The sequence below is a fragment of the Canis lupus genome, chromosome 35, assembly GCF_011100685.1.
Source record: "Canis lupus familiaris isolate Mischka breed German Shepherd chromosome 35, alternate assembly UU_Cfam_GSD_1.0, whole genome shotgun sequence".
NCBI classification, from domain to species: domain Eukaryota; kingdom Metazoa; phylum Chordata; class Mammalia; order Carnivora; family Canidae; genus Canis; species Canis lupus.
The window spans coordinates 24,135,321-24,154,614 of NC_049256.1; the positions used below are offsets into that span (position 1 = coordinate 24,135,321).

Here is a 19,294-nt window from a genome sequence, read left to right on the forward strand (position 1 = left end):
GGAGCCTGCTTCTCTCTGTGTCTGTCATGAATAAATAAATCTTAAAAAAATAAAAATAAAAACGGTATTTAGGATGATGAACAAAACTGGAATATCAATGACAGATTAAGGTATATCAACATTACATTTCCTGGATTCGGTAACTTTACTGTGGTTATGCCAGAATAGCCCTGTGCTTGGGACTAGGGGGCAAGTACTAGGGGCCAAGGAGTAAAGATGTATGCATGATGTATGTACCAAACAAATGATTCAAAAGAGACGTACAGGGGATCCCTGGCGGTTTAGTGCCTGCCTTCGGCCCAGGACATGATCCTGGAGTCCCAGGATCAAGTCCCATGTTGGGCTCCCTGCATGGAGCCTGCTTCTCCTTCTGCCTGTGTCTCTGCCTCTCTCTCATGAATAAATAAAATCTTTAAAGTATATATATATATACACGTAGAAAAACAGTGGGAAAAAATGTGGCTAAGACGTGGGTAAAGGTTATATAGAACTTTGTTAAAACTTTTCTAAATTTATTCTAAAATAAAAACTTGCTCTTTGCACTCAGGACTGTTGGCAGTCCCGAGCTTTGAATAGGACCCACTCATGAGACATTCAAAACCATTTGTTCAAAGAGATTCTAATTTTTTTAGAAGATTTTATTTATTCATGAGAGACACACACAGAGAGAGAGGCAGAGACACAGGCAGGGGGAGAAGAAGGCTCCATGAAGGGAGCTCGACGTGGGGCTGGATCCCGGGTCTTCAGGATCACCCTGGGCTGAAGGCAATGCTAAACCGCTGAGCCACCCAGGCTGCCCAAAAGATTCTAATTTTCAACTGAGAAAATCTGTGAAAGCATTTTGAAATTAAGAATATTATTTGGTGGGGGGGTGGGATAAAAAAAAAAATTTTTTTTTCTGGGGGAATGCCTCGTGGCTCAGTAGTTGAGTGTCTGCCTTTGGCTTAGAGCGTGACTCCAGGGTCCCTGTACGGAGCCTGCTTCTCCCTCCACCTATGCCTCTGCCTGTCTCATGAATAAATAAAATATTTTGAAAATGTATTATTTTTCTGGGACACCTGGCTGGCTCAGTCAAACATGCGACTCTTGACCTCGGGGTTGTGAGTTAAGAGCCCCATGTTGCATGTGGAGCCTGCTTTAAAAAATCTATTTTTCTTTTCCATGAAGCAAGGAACAAGACCAACCTGATAACTGCTAAAGCTGACAAAATGTCTTTTTGATTCCTATTCCTTGAATTACAAACCCATCTACCATATTTTGTCCTAAGTTTGCTGTGTAACTAGACTAAAATATAACCTGTAAAATAACCCCCAGGGTCATCAGTTAACACCTACCCAGTAACTTGGAAAAAAGAAGTTACCACTTCAAGTTTTGTGTATTCACCTGAATAGTCAGGGAACTTTCACCTATTTTATTTAGGTTTTCATTTTTTCAAATTCCAACCAGAAGCTAAATACAATTGGAAACCAGTAAGCACTAAGTTTTACTCCAAAGGAGTAGGATCATTCAGATTTACTCCATAAAAGTATGCAACCCTTAAGCAAAGCTTTTCTTCATTAAAAAGAAAAAAAAAAACAAAAACAAAAACCCAAAAAACTATACAGTAGTCTTTCCTTATGTTCATTGCACAAGTGAGTTCTGCTTTTAGAGCTTTGACAGTGAATGGTTTTTAAACAATTTAAAGATCCCAACTTTAGTAACTTTTTTCTACTCCAAAAAACCCTCAAGTTTTCCTTTAGGATAGGGTAGAAACCAGTATTTTCTGCACAATTTCACTGGGTTTTCTTTGTAATAAAAATCTCTTTAAAACCAAAAAGAAAAATCCTTCATCTATCATGGTTTCTGCAGCTATGAATTTCTCAGTTTTATAGCTGCTTTAGCTACCTCAGACTCCAGGTCTGTTTTAATGTGTATAAACTGTATCCACATTCAGCAGAATACTCTCCTAACAGCAACTTAGGGAAAGAGATCTGGAAATAAAATACATTTATGAGTACCAGGAAACAAACATGGCCCAGTAAAACATGAGGCAAGAATGCCTACAATGAGATGCTTTTTTTTTTCCTTTCATTTAAGAATTCTTTCCAGTGGTTGTGTATCTTTTTTTTTTTTTTTTTTTTTTGAACAACCACTTCTGGTCATTAGAATGAATCTGACAGTGCTCTGGAACAACGGTGATTACAGCAAAGCTATTAAGTTTTTTTTTTAAATGTTATTTATATCTTTTACATTCACTTCTCACCCTCTAAATACTGATGACAGATGTCAAGAGGCAAAAACCAGCACAAATGGAAAGACCATCAAAAATGAGTATCACCTTGTGCTTTCAGATACATTTAAGCATTTCAGTGTACAATAGTCCTTTCATTTCACATTTTTAGTAAGATGCTGATGCAGTGCAGCAAATATGCAAAGCATCTTCTTTCACATAGTCCGTGCAGAAGACACACCTAATTTTTTTTTAAGTTCTGAGACACAAATAACCAAAAAGGAAAAAAAAAAAAAATCCAGGATGAACAAGTTTCAAAATGCATAGTGTTCTGTGCATGAGTCCATTTGCTTTAAATTCTGAAAGAATAAAGTATAAGAAAACAAGAAAACAAAAAACTGCTGCTGCACTCTGTGATCTTGTCCATTTTGCTGGTCAGCACTCTATTCTGGCATGTAGGGATGGAGGTGATCCTCTATGGTGCCAACTGCCCAGTGGGTAAGCTGTTCCTGTGGCAGGTAGAGGCAGATGCTGCATAACTTGAAGATTGTAGCTTTGTTTTTTGGAGTCTGGAAGGGGAATAATTTTAATAATCTTAGTAAGACTTTAACAACAGTTTGTCACATGAAGTTAATCTCCCCCATCACCGAATCAAGCAATCATGGACACAATAATAATGCATATAGAGCAAGGGAATTAATTATGGTCTGAACCCATAGGGACCTCAATTTAGTCAGGAAGACAAAACTTTGCCATATAAAATATAGAAAGAATAAACATGATTATAAACTAAATAAATGTTTAGAGAATTCATTAAAAGAAAATTAAATGTCTGGAAAGTCCACCATGGACAACTTGCCAACGGGAAATAAAGTTAAAGGCACTTCACAGAGATAGATCTAAATAGAGGCGTGAAGTCATAATTATACATAGAAAAGACAACAAAGGTGGTCAGAACAGAAGTTAGAGAAAAGAAATAGATAAAAAAAAGAAAAGACCTAAAGCATTACCTGGGGTAAAGGACTGGAAGAAAACGAAAGTATTACCATTACTACTACTACAACATCTGCCATAGCAGACGTGCTAGCTGCCTTCACAAATCACTAGTAAATGGAAAATGAAAGCTACCCCCCAGGCCCACCTTCCAAGTTGTCACTACAGCACTTCTTTAAAAAAAGGGCAAAAGCAGTCTATACATGTAAATGAACTTACACATTATGCACAGTATTTTTTCATTTTTTTCCATTTTCAATGTTACAACCACCTTATGAATATCATTTATTCAACAAAGAACATGCTCACAGGAGTAACTGGTCTGAGATTTCACAGCTAGTAGGTGGCTGCACGTGGATGAGAATCCAGATTCGAGGCCTGTGCCTCACTACCACTTGCCCATCCAAAATCATCATTTGGTCTAGTTCTTCTTTTCATATACCTTATGTTATGATAAAGGACACAAGATCTCTGCTAGATGATCCTAATCAAGTTCCTTAGTTTTTTGATTTCCTCACCTACAAAGTGGGAGTAATGAGACTTACACTTCCACAAGACTGTCGTGAGGGTTAAATGAGCTCATACTAGTAATATGCTATGCTGCCACTCTCCTACCAGGTCCTTCATTCTTCTATATTATGGTGCAAATATGGCAACATCTGTGGTTTATAGGAAGATCAAGAACAGAACCTGAAAGAAGGGGGACCGAGGGGCATGAAGGACCAAATGCATCTATAACGAGGGTGACACCAGCCATCCCCCTTTGCCCAGGGGGCTGGGGTTTCTAGGATTTGGGACTTTCAGTGAGAAAACCAGGCATTCCAGACAGACTGCTGGTCACCCAAATTTAGTTTATGAGCTTAACAATTTTCTTCTCATTAAAAGGATTCAGGCTATTTGCTTCATAAAGCACAGAAAACATCCAACCTTGATCTAAAACAGGAGATAATTTACTACTTATTTAGCAAAGTAACTCCTTCAAGTCACCAGTCATTTCTATATATTATTGATCTATATATTTGCAGGAAAATGAAGTCTCTACATTAGTACATTGTCATTATTAAATCTTCTAGGACTAAAAGTCTCTGTTGTAGATTCCATAATACAAGTCAATAGCCTGCTATTACATATTATCTCAATAAATTACTCAAAGTACACAAGTATTTAAAAATTAAAAATATCTACCGTAAGAGAGCTAAGGTAAAGGAGAAATGGGAAAAAAAAGTCCCCCAAACCCAACCAAGTCATGGTTTTTGTTTAATGAAATCCCTCCACTGAAATTAACTTTCTTCTGTTAATTCTCACAGCTCTTATTTGTACCTATAATACTATAGGTACTTAAGACTTTCTTACAAGATACAAAATCAGTATGTAATCTTGCCAAGTGGTCTTCAGCTCCTTCAAGGCAGCAGCAGGATTCACCTTTGTATTTTTTACTACCTCACAGACTCTAAAAATAAACCCATTGTTTACTATGCAAAATTAGTATCACAAATACTCTTCTAAAAGTCTTTACTTAAATCTCCTTCTCAGAGACGCCTCCTCTGGTGGCACCATCAAAGTTCACACCCAAAAGTTTACGCATCCTACACCCACTTCCTTTGAGCGCTCATCACTGTCCAACGGCATACAGTACTGCTCTATTGCCTCCCCCACAGTGGAGTAGGAAACCATACAGACAGAATTTTTGTCTTGTTCACTGCTGCACAGCGCCTGGCACATAGTAAGTAGGCACTGATTTGTTGCATGAATGGTAATTAAAATGATGCTATTTTTAAAGATTAATAACAAGGTATCTTACAAATTTTAAGGGAGGACATTCAGGTTTAGGTTGATGAAAATAATGTTCTAGAGAATAAATAATCTGGAATACCAGGATTGCTTAAATTGGAAGTGCTTGTTTTAAACACATGTGCATCTTTTATGGGATGCCTGGGTGGCTCAGTGGCTTAGCACCTGCCTTCAGCCCAGGGCATGATCCTGGAGTCCCAGGATCAAGTCCCACATCAGGCTCCCTGAGTGGTGGAGCCTGCTTCTCTCTCTGCCTATGTCTCTGCCTCTCTCTCTCGGTGTCTCTCATAAATAAATAAAATCTTAAAAACAAAAAAAAAAAAACCCCACACGTGGATCTTTTAAATACTTCATCCCTTTAGATTTTTATTTAAAAGGTCTAGGGCCAAAGCTTCTCCAAATAAAATGTGTTACTACTCACCTAAGGATTTTGTTCAAAACATAAGATTCTCTGAGTAGGACTGGAGCAGAGCCTGCGATTCTACATATTTAAGAATCTGTTATCATCTGTTGACCATATTTTACAAAGAAAAGCTCTACAGCAGCATTTCTTAAATTCTACTGCAGACTGGAATCATGACTTTTAAAAGCTCCCTGTAGTTCTAATATGCAGCAAAGTTTGGGAACCACTGTTCTAAGGTGGTATCTGTTTGATTTTTAAGTAACTTCAAAAATAATGCAGTGTTGAAGTGGCAAAACAGAATTAAGATATATAGAAAGCAGTATGCTAATGAATAAGCTTTTTATTTTTTTTTTCTTTTTATTTTTTTTTCTTTTTTAATTTTTATTTATTTATGATAGTCACAGAGAGAGAAAGAGAGAGAGGCAGAGACATAGGCAGAGGGAGAAGCAGGCTCCATGCACTGGGGAGCCCAATGTGGGATTTGATCCCGGGTCTCCAGGATCGCGCCCTGGGCCAAAGGCAGGCGCCAAACCGCTGCGCCACCCAGGGATCCCTGAATAAGCTTTTTAAATAAGCTATTAAGTAGTTAAACAAAGCTTACCTGCAAGTGCTGTCTGTCAATGAAGAGAAACACTGACTGGTTAGGATTGTTGACAACAATTCCAGTCTTGTCCTTGCGGCTCAGTACATGCAGAAACTGTTTTTCATAGTCACCGTGATGAAACTCAAATTTGGCCTAATTAAGAAATAAGTTTACATGTAACTACAAAGACGTTACCTACCTGAAACATCTACTGCACCCATATGCATATAGGGTGTCCAATATGGCAGTCCAATAAGGCAGTCTTAATTTTAATTCATTAAATGCAGTTTAAAAATTCAATTATTTTTTTTAAAGATTCATTCATTCATTCATTCATTCATTCTTTATGGGGGGCGGGGGTAGAGACACAGGCAGAGGGAGAAACAGGCTCCATGCAGGGAGCCTGACATAGGACTCAATCCCGGGTCTCCAGGATCAGGCCTGGGCTGAAGGTGGTGCTAAACCGCTGAGCCACCCGGGGTGCCCTAAAATTCAGTTTTTAAAGTTAGCCAGGGGGATCCCTGGGTGGCTCAGCGGTTCAGTGCCTGCCTCTGGCCCAAGGCGTGATCCTGGAGTCCTGGGATTGAGTCCCATGTCGGGCTCCCAGGATGGAGCCTGCTTCTCCCTTTGCCTGCCTCTCTATGTCTATCATGAATAAATAAATAAAATCTTAAAAATCAATCAATCAAGCTAGCCACATTTCAAATGCTCAATAATCCAATGTTATTCTGGACGGTCTATTGAGTTATACTCCATCACAGAAAAGTTCTAGTGGATAGTACTCCACTACAGAGTTTGACCTTCAAGAAAAACTGCACCAGTGACTAGATCCTAGTTCTCAATGATTTTATGCCAAATTTTATAAAACATTTTTTGGGGGGGGGGGGTGCACACACACTGTGCATGGGGTAGGGTGAAGGAGAGGAGAGAATAGCAAGACGACGCCCTACGCCCTGAGTGCAGAGTTCAATCTCACAATTGAGATCATGATAGGAGCTGAAATTAGGCATTGGGTCTTTAACCAACTGAGTCACGCAGATGCCCCTAAAATGAGATTTTCAAATCTGACTCAAGACTCCCAAGTTAGTACTTTAATTGAGCCCAATGACATGTATCTCCTTTCTATTACAAAGAACACACACTATGGATGGCTTTTATAAAGAAATATATTCCAATCTCAGCTGCACATCTCACTACTTATGTGACCTTGTACATATCTTCCCTACTTTACTAAACTTCAGCTTCCTCGCCTATAAAACAAATGGGTTCTAGCCCATTAGGACAGTGAAGAGGATTACATGCAATGTAAAGCCCACACCGGAAATATAGTTCCAGTCCTCACACAGATGAGCTTGAGGATATATGAAACCCCTGAGGGACACCTTGGTACCTCAATGGTTGAGCATTTGCCTTTGGCTCAGGTCGTTATCCCAGGGTCCTGGGATCAAGTCCCACATTGGGCTCCTTGCAGGGAGCCTGCTTCCCCCTCTGCCTATGTCTCTGCCTCTCATGAATAAACTCTTAAAAAAAAAAAAAAAAAAATCCTTGCAATTTTTGGAAATGTCATGTGGATTTTTTCCAGATTAAAAAAGTTTTAAGGGAGATCCCTGGGTTGCTCAGCGGTTTAGCGCCTGCCTTTGGCCCAGGGCGTGATCCTGGAGTCCCGGGATCGAGTCCCGAGTCGGGCTCCTGACATGGAGCCTGCTTCTCCCTCTGCCTGTGTGTCTCTGCCTCTCTCTCTCTACGTCTATCATGAATGAATGAATAAATAAAAATATCTTAAAAAAATTAAAAATAAAAAAATTTTAAGTTATGAAGAACATGAGGAAGATCTACTCTAACCTCTCACAGAACGTCTGTGGAGACCAAATGCTGGGTGAAATGACTAAGCTAGTGGAGAATTCAAGAAACAGAAACCTTGGGACGCCTAGGTGGCTCAGTGGTTGAGTGTCTGCCTTCAGTCAGGGGCATGATCCTGGAGACCCAGGATAGAGTCCCACGTCGGGCCCCCCGCATGGAGCCCGCTTCTCCCTCCCCGTGTCTCTGCCTCTCTCTCTCTCATGAATAAATAAAATCTTTCTTTAAAAAAAAAAAAAAAGAAAGAAACAGAAACCTTAAAGAATCTTATATTTAGATAATGTTAATTATTAAAAAAAATTGTTAGTCCATTTGATTCAGGCAGTTTTTATTCTTCTGTTATGTCAAAGACTATAGGAAACACCAACATGGAAAAAAATCATTAGTTCTTGACATCTAGAATTTTATTTTTTTTTAAATTTTTTTTAAATTTTTTTTATTTATTTATGATAGTCACAGAGAGAGAGAGAGAGGCAGAGACACAGGCAGAAGGAGAAGCAGGCTCCATGCACCGGGAGCCTGATGTGGGATTCGATCCCGGGTCTCCAGGATCGCGCCCTGGGCCAAAGGCAGGCACCAAACCGCTACGCCACCCAGGGATCCCGACATCTAGAATTTTAGCACCCAACTTTTCTTATAAGCCATAACCTAAAAAAAAAAAAAAAAAAAAAAAAAAAAAAAAAATAAGCCATAACCTAAGCTAACATAAGCTAAGCTACCCTACAAAGGATTGTGTAAATACGATATTCTACCCTATCTCTGCACAAATTCAAATGTTTACTGAACTCTTAGTATATGAAATACATGTTATTAGATACTGAAAAATATGAGTAGTTATTCCACCTAAGGGGCTCTTACACTGCTCAGAAAGACAAGCACATGCAGATATAAAACCTAACTTGCTTCATAGCTTTCTTAGAATAAGAATGTGGTTATCTGTATAACTCTAAAATGGATTCTTATCTTCAAAGTGCCATGTGAAGAAGGGAGAGATAACTAGCCCGTGGGTATTGTGGGCAGTAGTAGCAGGTGATTCTGGATTGGGTCTTGAAAGAGGACAGTGATTTTTCCCTGTCCTCTTTCTTTACTAAGAAAAAGGTAGTCTGGGAAATGCCATTCCCAGAAAAGACCAACATAAACACTAATGTATCAAAATCAAATACTGTGCAGGGAGCCTATCTGGCTGGCCCTGTGGGTGAAGTGTCTGCTTTCGGCTCAGGTCCTGATCTCAAGGTCCTGGGATCCAGCCCCAGGATTGGGCTCTGCTCCATGCTCATCAGGGAGTCTGCTTGTCCCTCATTCTCTGCCTCTGCTTCTGCTCATGTGCTCTCTATTGAATTTGGGTAGAACAGTCCACACCAAAGGTGGGAAGGAATTGATTTAGGAAGGAACAGTCCACACCAAAAAGAAAACTAGTAAGTGGCATGAAAGTAATGTCCAAAAATAACAAAATATTTGAGTAGTGTGATGAAGAACTAACCTGCAGCAAGAGAATTTAGGGACAAAGAGGAAAAAGATACTTTAACAGCACCTCCCAGCACTTCATAGTACTATGAATATAGCAGAAACTCTATTGAAAAACAACCTGTACTCTGGTTCCAACTAAATCTCATTACTATTCAGATTTCCAAATGCCTTAAGGAATTAAAAAAAAAAAACAAAACTTTTCGAGTTAAAGTTTACCTTTCCTTTTCTCATTTATCTTAAGAACTATTTTATATTTAAAGCTTCTCATTCAGGATACTCATTTATTTTATTTTATTTTTTTTTTTTTAGATTTATTTATGATAGACATAGACATAGACATAGAGAGAGGGGGGCGGGGGGGGCAGAGACACAGGCAGAGGGAGAAGCAGGCTCCATGCTGGGAGCCCGACGCGGGACTCGATCCCGGGACTCCAGGATCGCGCCCTGGGCCAAAGGCAGGCGCAAAACTGCTGAGCCACCCAGGGATCCCCTCATTTATTTTAAATTACCGGGAAAGTAAATTCATCTTTACATCGAACTGGTTTCCTCTTGCTGAACTCTAAAATTACACGGCATTACCTCTATCCTACATAGTGCTTATATTCAGTCCATAATTTAAGGTTTTCACAATATAGGGCACTTCCCGTAGTACAGAGCAGCAAACTACGGGCATAAGCTTTACAGGATTTATGTCTTGACTGCCACTTAACTGCATGACCTTGGGCTGTTTACCTACTAATTGCCTCAATTTCTTCATTTGCAAAAGGAGCTTCCTACCTGCATAATTCTTAGAAAGATGAGAGTAAATGTACACAAGGTATTCAGGAGATAGCCTAGCAGTCAACACTCAATAAATAGCCATGATTTAAAAAAGCAGATGTCAGACAAGACTATTTCAACACGATTATTCCAAATAAGATGTCAGAGGAAAAGACAAAGTATTAGAAATTATTTTATTTTATTTTTAAAGATTTTATTTATTTATTCAGACACAGAGAGAGAGAGAGAGGCAGAGACACAGGCAGAGGGAGAAGGAGAAGCAGGCTCCATGCAGGGAGCCGGATGTGGGACTCGATCCCTGGTCTCCAGGATCACACCCCAGGCTGCAGGCAGCGCCAAACCGCTGCACCACCGGGGCTGCCCAAATATTAGAAATTTAAAAAAATAAAAAATAAATATAAAAAATTTAAAAAAAAAAAGAAATTTAAAAAAATATGAGAAACAGACCAAATTTTTCCAATAGCAAGTATATGAAAAATAAATATATATTTATGCATAATATAAATATACATGTACACTATATGTACTATATATATATTTGTGTACAATACAAATATATATATATCTCTCTCTCCTACCAGTGCTCCTGGAGAGCAATTACAGTTGAGATGCAAGACCTGCTCTGATAACCATAAACATGCCTTAACATTCCTGTCTTCCTACTTTTAAGATTTTATTTATTTATTCATGAGACACACAGAGACAGAAGGCAGAAACATAGGCAGAGGGAGAGGCAGGCTCCATGCAGGGAACCTGATGGGGGACTTGATCCCAGGACTCCAGGATCACGCTCTAGGTGAAGGCAGACGCTCAACCAACCACTGAGCCACTCAGGCATCCCTGTCCTCCTCCTTTTTATATCCAACTCATATTCTCCCAACAAGTTCACATGAGTCAGATATCGTCCACTAAAGGAAGACATATAATACTTTTACCTATATTTAGGCCATATGTTATCCTTAAAACTTTTTTCTGTCAAGTGGAATCTTAGAAAAAGGAACAATAATTTATTTGAGCTGATGTGCAGGAACATTACCATGGAAAAGGGGCAGTACACCAACTTGTCTATCATACACAAAAGCACCACAAAGATGCTTCATAGTAATAGATGAATGCAACGTTTTTTCAATAGTAATTTTCATGTTTCTAACCAATTAGCCTAAAATAGGCATTCTAATATTTAGGATGCTTAAAATGAGTTTTTAAATGTCATTATTTAGGTTTCTAATTGTAAAGTACAGTCAATGTCAAGTTATAAAATATATGTATATATGTACAATAAAGAAAACAAGTCATAGCTATACTTGACTTAGAACTAACCATAACATTGTGGCGGATAATATTGTACTTTCTCCTGTGTGTATAAAAATACTATAAATAAAATTATGATCACTGATATTTGGGTAAATGCTCCTAAAAACTGGAAATTTTCTAGTACATCAGTGACAAGTCAAAGTTAGCACAACGTCAAGGAAGACTACTTAAGAATCACTACCAGATTTACTTTTCCTATATATGTGTGTGTGTGTGTGTGTGTGTGTGTTTATTTTAAAGATTTTATTTATTCAAGAGAGACAGGCAGAGACACAGGCAGAGGGAGGAGCAGGTTCCCTGCAGGGAGCCCGATGTGGGACTTGATCCCAGGATCATGATCTGAGCCAAAAGCAGATGCTCAACCACTGAACCACCCCAGGTGACTCTCCTGTATAGTTTTATACACAACTCTACTTTTGAAAAGGGGTTGCTTTCTTTAAGATTTTGTTTGAGAGAGCGAGCGAGTGAGCATGAGTTGGGCGAGTGGCAGAGGGAGAAGCAGGCTCCCGGCTGAGCAGAGAGCCTGATGTGGGACTCAATCCCAGGACCCTGGGATCACTACCTGAGGTGAAGGCAGACGTTTAACTGAGTCACTGAGGTGCCCCTTGAAAAAGTTTTTTTTTTTTTTTTTTTTTTTAAAGGGTTTCTTAACCCATTTCTTAGATTACACTCCTCTGAAAACCGGGTAACTAAGTATACTATTTCAGGAGTGTGTGGGGTGCAGATCTAAAGTTCATTCTTAGGCTCCTCTACAAATCAACAAATATCTACCTGATAGATTTTCTTTGGCCGTAATTTTGTTTTATTTTTCCCGGCCATAATTTTAAAGACACATTAGGGTAGTTAGGACCACCTCATTCTCAAGAGATCTGTCACCCAAGTCCTTTCTCCTCTCCCATCACAATATTCAAACAGAGGGGAGCAACTCATGAAGTAAAACTGATTAACAATGCATATTCCAAAAAATTTTCTTAACTTAGGCCCTATTCCAGGAGTTTTTACTGAGTGCACACCACACTTAGAAAAAAATACCTGAACAGGCCTAAAAGGCTCATCAGATTCCTTCCACCTAGAAAACAGGAGACAGACAATTTTTTCAATATCATTCCGAGGCCAAAGAATGAAATCCATCTCCTGAGTACAGCCAATTACATCCTATAAAAGAATTAAAAAAAAAAAATTACTTTCAAAGAAACAAAGCTGTAACAAGCAATGCCACAGATTACAGGTGTGATTATAGAAACATTTCATAAGTACAAAAGATCTACTATGTATCATTTTATACATCAAGAGGTAATAATAGGGCAGTCTACAATCTGAATAGCTCATGGCCTAATTCTAATTTTTATCTTATAGGGTCCACCTACAGTCACCCAGTCCAATGTTCCTCACACCACGACCTAAATTAATCAGCACATGGTGAAAACTTCAACTGAAGCTGATTTTTCTTGTTAAGTCCTTGTATTTTTATTTCCATTTTTTAAAACCAGAATCTCGTTAATATTTAAGCAAAGGTGTCTTGAAGCTAATATTAATAAACATGTTCTTATTACAGCTTAAGTGCTATTATAAACTTACAGAAAACTATTTTCTCCATTCCTGTTCCTTATTATCACAGCCCAGTCAATTAATTTTCAAAGGCCAATAAACCTCTTTTGGACCAGTACATGGTTATCTCTAGCCTTCCCCAATCCCAGTAATTGTGGGGATCTCTTGGTTCAAGTATGTTTGTGTTAACTTCCAAAAGTTAGAGGTTGGGGAGCAGTAATTCCTTCTACTTTAAATTTCTTATAAGGAACATGTTGTTAGTTCTCTCCCCAAAATGAAAAATACAATGAACAGTTAAATATTCCCAGCAATAATATACACCATTATCAGAATACCACACATAAAAATATCCATATTTTATCTGAACTTTTTCTTTTCTTTTCTTTTTTTTTTTTTTTTTAAAGAATTTAGACCTGAGCTGAACCCAACTGTTTAACTGACTAAGCCACCCAGGCACCCTGAAGTCAACTTTTTAAGACTTGTGACCACAGTAACTACCCATACTTAGAGGGAAAACGCAAGTTTAAATCACAAAAACTTACCAAATCAAGAGTGAAAAACAGAACTTACCCTTCTCATAGACTGGTATCGAGGAGCATGGAGCTGTACCACATCCTTCTGTAAAAGCTCTATGGAACTTTCCAAGGAATAGCTGGAGTCTCGCACACCTTTCAGGATATTTTCTTCATAATTATTTGTCATAACTGGTATAACCTCAGACACTTCAAAAAGTGCTGACTTTTTCTTCTAAAAAAAACGGGGGGGGGGGGAGAAGATGTATTAACTCGCCCGTAGTGCAGTCTTTTAACACCCAGTTCATATTACAATGTCATGTACCTTTATTCTAACTCAGCAAAATTATCAACTCAGGTAATTTCTGTGCATATTTTCAAATAGGTGGATCGTTCTGTTTTTTCCCCAAGCACACAAAAACAGGCTATCATCAGAATGTTTTACTGCATGGCTTCATAGTATTACAGTATCTATAACATGTAACTTACACAGTATATCTTAAACACTAAGAGAAACAAACACTAGACATACTTAACATTTAAAAACATAAAAAGTGATTTACTCTTGATGTAGTTTTATTTAACTGATTCTACATACAGCTAAAATTAAATCTCAGCAGTTTAAAAACAGTTGTACAAATTCAGTTTAACTCCTTAAAAGGGTCAAGTTCCATTACTCCTTTTAGATATTACATAACAGCTGTCAATATATGAAACAAGAAAAAAAAGTCTATCAAATTGAGTTTCAAATTTAGTTGTGACCAAGTGCTCATCAATTTAGGTTGTAAAATCCATGAACTACTCAGGACGATTGCCTGGGTACTATCCATTCAGAGTAAAAATGGGATTTTATGGTGTTAAAGAACTAGATGACACAACTTGAGGCATCTGATATATTAAAGAACTAATTTCACCACCTATGTCTTAGATTTCTAGTGAACTTCATTATAGTATCTCCAATTGAAATCTGATCTTAACACTTCTGCGGTCAGCGTATTAAAGAAGACAAAATGGAGAAGTAAATCCTTAGTACTACCCAAACTTGGGATAATCACTTCAAAACCACTTTACAAAGCTACACTCAAGCAGCCAAGAGCATTCTTAAATACAGGCATACCTTGGAGATATCACGGGTTGAGCTCCTGACCACAGCAATGAAACAAGTATCACAGTAAAGTGAGTTGAATTAATTTTTTGGTTTCCCAGTGCATATAAAAATTATGTTTACACTACATGTTAGCCCATTAAGTGCATAAGCAATAGGTCCAAAAAAACAAGGTACATATCTTAACTGAAAAATAATGCTAAAAAATGTTAACCACCATATGATTTCAGCAAGTTGTAATAACTGATAAGTCACTGTAACAAATAGATTAATAAAAAAAAAAAACAAGAAAACATCAAGAATTGATGTTCTAAAACATCAAGAATTACCAAAAAGTGACCCAGAGACATGAAGTGAGCAAATACTGCTGGAAAATGACACTGATGGACTTACTCAACCCAGGGTTGCCACAAACCTTCAATTTAGAAAAAACAAAATATCCACGAGGCACAATAGAGTGAATAAAACCGAGGTATGCCTGTACTAATAACCTTTAAGAGTTACGAGTTGGGAAAATGCCCATGCCCGGGAAACTTCCAAACACTAAGCACGTGCCACATGAAGAATAGATTTCTAATCTGAAATTAGCTCACCCCCTAAGTGCAAAAATCAAAGTAGTATTTCCTTACATTCATACCCTTATCTCATGCCAGAGATCATTGAAGAAACTGTCCATTTTAAGTTGCACAAAAAATACGGCTTTGATCCTGTTCTCCTTGACTACTTGCAACTATTTGCTATTTATAACTGCGGCGTTGCTTCCGAATATGTTCACCGGCCCCCTCCGAATTTAAATTTCCTTTTCAGGTCCTTTGAATTTTAACGAATTGCACTTCTAAACACAAATTAGCCATTTTCTGTTCCTAAAAATTAAAGTGTGCTGTATTTCATCAAATGTACCATGAGAAAAGGTACCTTTGGTGTGAAATTGAACAAACTACTTTTAGCATATAAAGATTTCAATTCTGATTCACCACTCTCAAATACCCCACTTAAGACCATCTTTAAATTCAGCTATCATGTTCTCTATGTAACTCCACATAAGTGCACTTTATTGTGAAATACCAATCAGTTTTAGTGTTGCTCACCCCCGGCTAACTACAAAAGGACCTTACGGAGCTTCAGAGCATCTCCAAACCAAGGAGCACTCAAGCCTTCCATTGGTCATCATCCTGCAGCCACACGTGCAGGGAACCACCCAGGAGGATTTAAGTTAAGGCACACACATACACCGGTGTCAACCACTCTTTAACCTAATACGCAATTATTTACGGCTAACAAATTAACAGACACTTACAAAAATCACTTGTGCTAAGTCACATGAAGAATTTCAAATTACCTTCTCCTTGAATACAAAGGCAATATACATCTTGAAGTCAAACTGGTCAGCTAGAGATTCTTTTTTCTTTCTAAGCTGAGCACGTAGTCTGTTCAGAGCTTGTTTCTTCCGGGAGTTTGGGTCCCCCATTTTGAAATACAGGTGGTACTAAAGCCTTTGGAAATTGTCACTAAACTATGGGCACTTTTTCTTAAGACTCAAGTACAACAGAAACAAGTCATTTTTTTTCCTGCTAATAGGATTGAATAGCTAAAATCACGACCATAGCCCAAAAACTGCACCTTCTGGCAATATTAGCAGACTGTCATATTACAGGGTCAAGAAACAAAAGCTGGTGTCCAGTCATGTTTGGACAATAACGTCTGGGGTTATGGGAAAAAGGAAGGGGAGAAAGGAAAGAAAGAGGAGAAAATACTTGGAACTAACTTTTTAGAAAACACATTTGGCTTAAATGCCAAAGTAAAGGCTTTTGGGGGAAATGAATAGCCTATTATCAGGATTTAGGTGTGCAATAAAACACAGCTGACACCAGTCCAATCCTTAAGATCCATCCGGATTTTGCCCCCTCTTTAGAGAAGGGATTATGAAAAGGAAGGAGGGGGGGTGGGAAGTGTGATGATCCCTGCTTTCCAAATACCCAAATAAAAAGAATTACAAAGAAAAAGGGAAAAAGAAGAAGAAGAAGAAGATAAAAAAAAAAAAAAAAAAAAAAAAACCCCAACCCCCCCAAAAAACACGAAAACAGGGTAGGTGAATGAAACTGAAATATCCAATTGGATTTTACCCAGCCAGATCCATGGCTGTAGTACCTAATTAACTCTTAAGTTATTTCAGATTTCACTATTGCTATGTATCGTCAGTGCTTGTTATTGATTACACTTGGTGGTGAGCAAAGAGAAAAGTGCAAAATCGGTAGAGACAGAAGGGGAGAGGTACAGGGTTTCCCTGCAATCAACTACAGTGTATACTGGGGGCGGACAGCTGTTGCCCAAAGGAGCCGTGAGAAAAAACAGCGGAGTCACGACCAGCCTCCCCATCACCCACATTTTCACCCTCAGGCGGCTGCTAGTGCTGCTGCCATGGAAAATCATGATGGCAGAGAGGACGGGGTGGGGGCTCTGATACGATACGGTAGCTCTCCGGGCTCTGTGGTTAGACCCGGCGAACGCCCGGGATCCCAACACCCCCAGCCCTGCAGCGAGTCCTACATTCCCCCGGGGGAGCCTTCCCTAGGAATCCGGCCCCGTTCGCGACCGCGCGGGGGGCGCCTTATCTTCCTGCGCGCATCGCTGGGGCCGAGCCGGCGGGTCCTCCTCCCGGATCCCGGAGCCCAGGCCGCGAGAGCCCGGGGACCACCTGCCTTCCACCCCCCAGGCCCCGCCCCCGCCCTCTGCCTTCAGCGGCAGCGACTCACTCGCACCACGGGAGACACAGGATCACTCAGGTTCTCACTCATTTCATCGTGGAAACAACTCCCGCCCGGATAGAGGCGGCGGGAGAGGGTAAATGGGAAGGATCAGTGAGAAGAAAAAAAAAAAAATAGTTTTGTTAATATTACTTTTTTTAAAGTACGCCCGGCCCACCCCCCCCCTTCAAAAATAAACACACGCACGCACAGACACACACACACACGGAAAACAACCCAAAACCAAAACCCAAAAGCCTGAGGTTCCCGGACTCTGGCTGAGCTCGCTCTCACGTGGAACAGACCATGTTTCCCGAATCGGATAGTTTTAAGGTGGGGTCATCAGTCGGCTTCCCCGAGGGGCGGGGTGGCTCTGAGGCGGCGGGAAGGCCCCTCCCGGTCCCCGCGGACGCCGGGACTCACGGACCGACTCTCGGGCGGGGTTCGGGCCCTCTAGCCGCAGCCTGCGGGCGGAGCGGTGGCGGCGGCAGAGGAGGCGGCGGCGGCGGGAGCGCTGCTCGCGGCACGGGCGGGAGCCATGTCAAGAGAACAGCACCAGCCAACTGAGCCCCTCCATCCCCGCTGCGGCGCGCACTGTGGCCGGGCCGCCCGCGCTGCTGCCGCCGCTCAGCCCCCACCTGGGCCCCATAGTCTGGCTCGGCGCCCCGGGCGGCGGCGGACGGAAGGACGCGAGGGAGGCGGCGGCGAGAGAGACAGAGAGAGCAGGAGGAGCGAGGAGAAGGCGGGCAGGGCAGGCACCGGCGGCGGAGGGGCGGGGGAGGAGGGGAGGGGAGCCCTGCGCTACGGGGTCTGGCAGCGAGGCAAACCCCCCGGAGTAAAGTTATTTCAGTCCAGGCATCTGCTCTCGAGTCTCTCTTCCCCCCACGGCCGGGCTCCGGCTCTCGGCAAGGAAGGTCGAGGAGACCCGGAGGGGGAGAAGCCGCAGCGGAGGGTGAGCGTCCGCGCTGGCACAGCCTCGTTGCCCCCAACCGCTGGCTGCCGACACGGCGGCGGCGTCGGGCGCCTCCCGGTCCGGGGCAGAGTCGCGTTGGAGGAGGGAAGCGAGAACAAACAACTTAAAATGGCAGCGACGGCCGCTGCGTCACACGCCCCTCAGCGGAAACGCCCGAGACGCTCTGCGGCTGCGCAGCGCGCGGGCGCGACCACCTGCGCCGAGCCGGGGGGGGGGGCGAGAGGCGGGACGCCCAAGGTGTCTCCTGGCTGTCAAGCACAGAGGAGGCAAGGGCGGGGGAAGGGGGTGCGAGGGAGCGTCGGCAAGGGGAGGCTGGGAAGGGAAGCTTCTGAGTGGATCGGCCTGCTTCAAAGGGGGAGTTGGAGAAGAGAGACTCCCCTCCCGCGCCGCTTGAAGCTTCCACCGAGCGTGGCACGGGACCGCCCAGGCTCCCACCGCCCCCTCCGTCAGGCGGTCCCAGCGCCTGAGCTGGCTCCTCGCCCCTCCCCGCACGGGCGTCCCGAGGCCACGCCCCCTGGCGCTCGCAGAGAGCACCCGGATGGACACGCTCTTCCGGGTCCTGCTTAGGCGGTCGGGTAGGTCCGGCACCGAGGCCGCGCCCAGGCGGCGGGGGCGGGGGCGGGGGCGGAGTCAGGGAGGGACCGCACAGTCCGCCTGGGAAGGTCGGCGGGAACGTCTCCGTTCGCCTCACCGCGGGGCCTGACGCAAACGAGCGAACGAGTGACCGCCCGTGCCCGCTCTGTGAGCTCCGTCCTGCTGCGGAGGGTGCTTCCCCGGGGCCGCGCGCCTCCGCCCCCCCCCGGCCACGTGCGCGGCGTGAGGGCGGGCCTCGGGGCCGACGAAGGTCACCTGCGCCGTGGGGCCAGCGCGGCCGCCGGGACGGCGGAGAGCGACAAGGCACCTGCCCCAAGACTTTGTCCGCCCGTGTCACCGTGCGGGGTGTGCTGGGAACCTCCGGGACCTCAGGCCCAGGCCCCCGTGTCCCCCCGTGTCACCGTGCGGGGTGTGCTGGGGC

The 19,294-nt window shown here is 42.2% G+C and overlaps 1 protein-coding gene across 2 annotated transcripts; it reads right to left on the reverse strand.

Annotated features, from left to right (window-relative positions):
* Positions 1 to 1,369: 1,369 nt before the first annotated feature.
* On the reverse strand, positions 1,370 to 17,764 carry C35H6orf62 (chromosome 35 C6orf62 homolog). 2 transcript variants are annotated; one of them, XM_038584288.1, is made up of 5 exons: positions 17,316 to 17,764; positions 13,516 to 13,692; positions 12,430 to 12,552; positions 5,998 to 6,132; positions 1,370 to 2,778 (listed from the first exon to the last, which is right to left on the reverse strand). In XM_038584288.1, the coding sequence occupies exons 1-5, from the start codon at positions 17,355 to 17,357 to the stop codon at positions 2,653 to 2,655; spliced, it is 603 nt and encodes a 200-aa protein (XP_038440216.1). In that variant the 5' UTR covers positions 17,358 to 17,764; the 3' UTR covers positions 1,370 to 2,652. The 2 variants fall into 2 exon arrangements, with proteins under 2 accessions (XP_038440216.1, XP_038440215.1); XM_038584287.1 differs by lacking the exon at positions 17,316 to 17,764 and adding an exon at positions 15,902 to 17,284.
* Between the last annotated feature and the right edge of the window lie 1,530 nt (positions 17,765 to 19,294).